The 4,472-nt window shown below is 44.5% G+C and overlaps 1 protein-coding gene across 2 annotated transcripts in view; it reads right to left on the reverse strand.

Moving 5' to 3' along the window:
- Nucleotides 1–403, reverse strand: part of TUBB1 (tubulin, beta 1 class VI) — a 3,377-nt gene extending 2,974 nt beyond the window's left edge. Inside the window, exon 1 of one of the 2 annotated variants that reach the window (XM_010014536.1) lies at nucleotides 262–403. In XM_010014536.1, coding sequence (XP_010012838.1) covers nucleotides 262–318 — 57 coding nt within the window. In that variant the 5' untranslated portion in view covers nucleotides 319–403. The remainder of the gene's footprint in view (nucleotides 1–261) is intronic. The other variant, XM_010014537.1, reaches the window with a different exon arrangement.
- Nucleotides 404–4,472: the final 4,069 nt, after the last annotated feature.

Consider the following 4,472-nt stretch of genomic DNA (forward strand, 5'->3'; position numbering starts at 1 on the left):
TGGAGCACTTATAATCACCATGACATAGTAACTGGAGATATTTCATTCTTTGACAGTTTTAACATTAACCTTTCCATGAGGAGCATGTCCATCTTAGGACTTTCGTATCAAAAATATTCATACTCACTGCTAATATGCCATATATCCTACCACTGAGTTAGCAAATTGTTCCCCCTGAAAGTCCCCATCCCTTAACGACATTTGACCTGCTACCACTGGGAGCCCTTACTGCTAATGCCCAATACTGAAAAGAGACCTTACCTTAGATCCAATTTGGTTCCCACACTGGCCAATCTGAAGATGCACAATTTCACGCATTTTGTGCAGCTTAGACCTGTTGGTGGCTACAACCCAGCAGGTTTTGTGGTTGCAGTCCCCAGCACAAGCCCTCTCTGCTGCTGTATCAGCTACACGCAGCACAGCCTGCCCCAAGGGGCCTTTTTATACTAGTGGGACTGTCAGGCAGCCAGTGAGGGGAGTAGCCAGCGCTTCAGGCTGCTACCAGGAGGCAAAGTGCCTATTTGCTGCCTGTGTACAGGCACAAGAGCACAGGCACATCACTGAGTGGCTTGGAAAATTGTCACACACGCACCCCCCTTACAGTTAATTCTAGGTCTCTGAGCAGCAAACAGTGTGGTCGTTAATATCTGTGTACACTATATTTGTCTTTAATTATCTATCTTATGTGTAATATATATACAAATACATATTCATATAGAGAGATTGTAGCCAAAAATGAGTGACCTTAATTTATTAAGTACATGTGCTTCTGCCACATAATTGAAGTTTTAACATCACATGAGTCATACAGGACAAGATCCATAATAAAACCAATAACAACTTTTCAGCAGTAGACCCCTATAATCACCACATTCAGCACATTGCCACGCAAGCGTACAGTTCATTAATAAGCCTTATTCCCAGTGCCTAACTGCACAAAGGATGGAGGCAGGATCAGTAACAAAAGAACCCCATTGTATAACACAAGTAGAACACCGCACTCTCAAAGAAATACATTCCTTAAACATTTAGTAAGAATCCATCAACTTCAGACAACCTAAAATCTGAATCAACTTCTAACTAACTTGCACAGATGATGGTCTCTCTCTCCCCTCCTCTTTTTCTCCCTTCCATTCCTACCATTAAGAAATACAGCACTTCTTATATTTCTCATTTTCTTATATCTGAGATGTAGTATTTCAGAACTTGCCAGGAAAACGCTGGAGGTGCAAACACAGTTCCACCAAAGGTGACTATTATGTTCACTGCATTAAAGGAAATTATGCGAGGCTGAGCAAAACATGACAGTCATGTTGCCTGCTGATAAACAGGACTAATATCACTGAGCAACAGAAACCCAGAATGGACTGTCCTCTGGAAGCTTGTAGTAGTTTTATTACATGTTAGACAGCTGTCGGTGCTTTCCTTTTAAGGACAGGAAAAGGAGCTATAATTAGGGAAGCACCTTAAGTTATTTTGCATTAAAAGATGACAGTGGAAGGACTTGACTCACTGAGAGTAAATACCACTGTTATGGGTTGCTAGAGATAAGGAACCTCTGAGCTTCCATATTGTTCCAAAAGAAAAATCAGCTTATTCCAGACTTCCCCACCACAGATGACTTCCACTTCCTTCACCAGCTAACAGAGGAACAGGCAACTGCTCCTCAGACAAAGCTTAGCACCAGAAGTGCATTGCACAGAAGTAGCTAGCAAATATTCTGCCATCATCTGCCAATAGCTTGGGAGCCATCTTCAGCAGGGAGCAAGAAAAGCAAGACCTTAAATTCAGATGAAATTAGTTTGTTTCCTTAAAACACAATAGTGTTACCATTTTTCAAAAAATAGGCATTCTCTAAGCAGTTTGATTTACTCAGGAAAACAACCAGTGATGTTCCATTGCCACACTGTAGGTATTTTCTACTATGGCAACGGGCATCTTCTACAGTTTCGTAAGACCAAATTCTGGAAAGGTTATTTGGACGTTTACTTTCAAAGCAAATTTCATCTCACTCGTGCACATTCAGTACCTGTTTCCTTCACCTATGCTTAGCTAACAGGAATAGCGCAGTTCTGAGTGCACATTCAATCCCTGCGTTCTGACACAATGTGTCAGAGACCTACTGACCCTAAATAAATACTACGTAAAATACACAACCCATCAATTTACAGTAGCCACAACTTACGAAGGAGATGAAGATGCTAATTCACAAAACAATTTCAGCAATTTCTCACTGAGAGCATGTCACAAGCAAAACAAACAAAAAAGGGGAAGCAAAAGAAATGTGCAATCACGTAACATTGTTTTCTCTCTTGCTAAAAATAGCTCCCTGGAATTATGTGCCTCCTCTGCAGCACTTCCTTACAGAGTCTTCAAAATGATGGTACATGACAAGGCACCTGAGGGGCTCTGTGAAGCAAAAGTAGGTTTGTGCCTCTTCCCTCTCCTCCCCAGGTGCGTTTCTGTGGACCCCGGTCTCTCTTTACACCAAACCTGGTACATGACATGCCTGTTTCTCAGTAGGTTTGGGGTTGGGCCTGTCCTCAGCTCTGGGAAACCCCAAGCCTGTTAACTGCGCACTGCCGTCCCCAGGCACGGCCACGGGACATGTGCTGGTGCAGATTAGCTGTGTGAGCGTCACCAGGGAGCGGGGACGCCGCGGCAGGGTTGGCTTCGGGGGACTTTTGGCATTGGGGTGATTAGGAGCAGCCTGGCACTGCGCACAGCTATTACCAGCCTGGCCTGCAGGGTCTGTTATCAGCTGCCCACTGCTTCCATTGCCTTCAGAGAGAGCCCTAGATACTAAAGCCCTGACTATGGGAGTAAGCCAAGACCACAAAAAGCCAGTTGGGGTTTCCTTTGTTATTGGGGGTTTTTTGTTTCTCTTGTTCTTCGTTGGTTTTATTTCTTCCTTAATGCCACCACAGTACCCACTAGCAGCAAATACACACATGCAGGAAGGATTCTGGGATGCTTTATTGTTAATATGACTTGCCTGGGAGAATCTGGCTTTTCACAGCAGTGGGAAAGACTGTTGAGAAGAAAGCTTATTCTGTTTGAGATTAGCCTGGCTTCAGGCCACCAGATAATTCGAATGAGATCTATGGATGGCTACCAGATGAGCTGATGTTAGTCTCAAGTAATCTGGGCTAGCTGTGTCATCCTTAAGGATGCTACCAAAAAAGGTTGCATTCAATGGACAATACAGACTATATCTGCTTCACCTTTCCATTTCAGGTAGAAAGAAAAACTATTTAAAGACTGCCTTCTGGTGGCAGGTGGTCCAAAGTAAGGCAGGACTGCCCACTGTAAGTTGTCATCAATGTAATGAGCCCAGATATTTAAACAAATAGGGGTTGGTACAGTTGGAGTAGACAACAAAGGAGTTCATTACCTTCCTCATGCTGCAGATCTATGACCCAGCAAAAACCTGGGGCTTGTGGCATGTGAATTCATCTGCTGGGTAATAAATACCCTCACTTGGGCCCTGCTGCCCCAGCCGCAGTTACTGGTGAGTTTGGACCACTTGGTGAATTGCCAGGAAGGTCAACTGCACAGCAGCAGGCTCAGCTCTTGCTCTGCCGTTCCTTTTGTTGTGTTGGTTCACAGTTCCTCTGTTCATAATGTGGAGCTAATAAGCCTCATGCCTTTTACAAAAAGAGTTAAGGAAGAAAAGCTAGGAGGGAAGAAGAGGCTGTGGTTTACTAAACCTGTTCTACCAAATGTGCAAGCTCTAGCTCATAGATGGGAAAGGAACTGGTAGTCCACTCACACTAATTAAACCTTCTGCAGGAAAATTACAGAAGTATTTTTACTAATGACTAAATCTTGAAGTAGATAATAAGGAATCTTTAAATTATAGCCAAAAAAATGGACACAATTCCTTTGTAAAAATTGAACCACAAAAGGGCTTTTGAAATTCAAACTTAGGACTACCAAAACCCCCCATCCCAACAAGAAAGCAGCCCACGTGCTCTCTGCACTCGGTCCTGGGTGCAGCTTTACACAATGCTGATGTGTGAGACCAAAGGTAAAGAAACCCATAACCAGGCTCGCTGGGTCTGTCCCCAGACGCCCGCTCCTTGTCACAACCCCTGTGCTCACAGCAATATTTCAATAGCTTCCCCTGCTTTTCTTTTTTGGGGGAGGGGAATGGGATGTGTGTGATCGAAATTGTTTTTCTGAGCGAACACAGTGATCTGATGTCCCTCACTATGTTCATTCCCTGTCCCCTAAGAAACTACCTATATAGCATTAGGAAGGACTTGGCGACATACAGCTTCCCGCAGACACGCCGACACTGGAGCAGGCTGCCCAGGACAGTGGCGGAATCACCGTCCTGGAGGTGTTCACGGAGCATGCGGACGAGGCCCCCGGTGACACGGGTTAGTGGTGGCCTCGGCACTACTGGGAACGGTTGGACCGGATGATGTTAAAAAGTCTTGATGATCTTTTCCAACCCGGTTGATTCT

Source organism: Nestor notabilis, unplaced genomic scaffold, assembly GCF_000696875.1.
Source record: "Nestor notabilis isolate BGI_N333 unplaced genomic scaffold, ASM69687v1 scaffold36035, whole genome shotgun sequence".
Lineage (NCBI taxonomy): Eukaryota > Metazoa > Chordata > Aves > Psittaciformes > Psittacidae > Nestor > Nestor notabilis.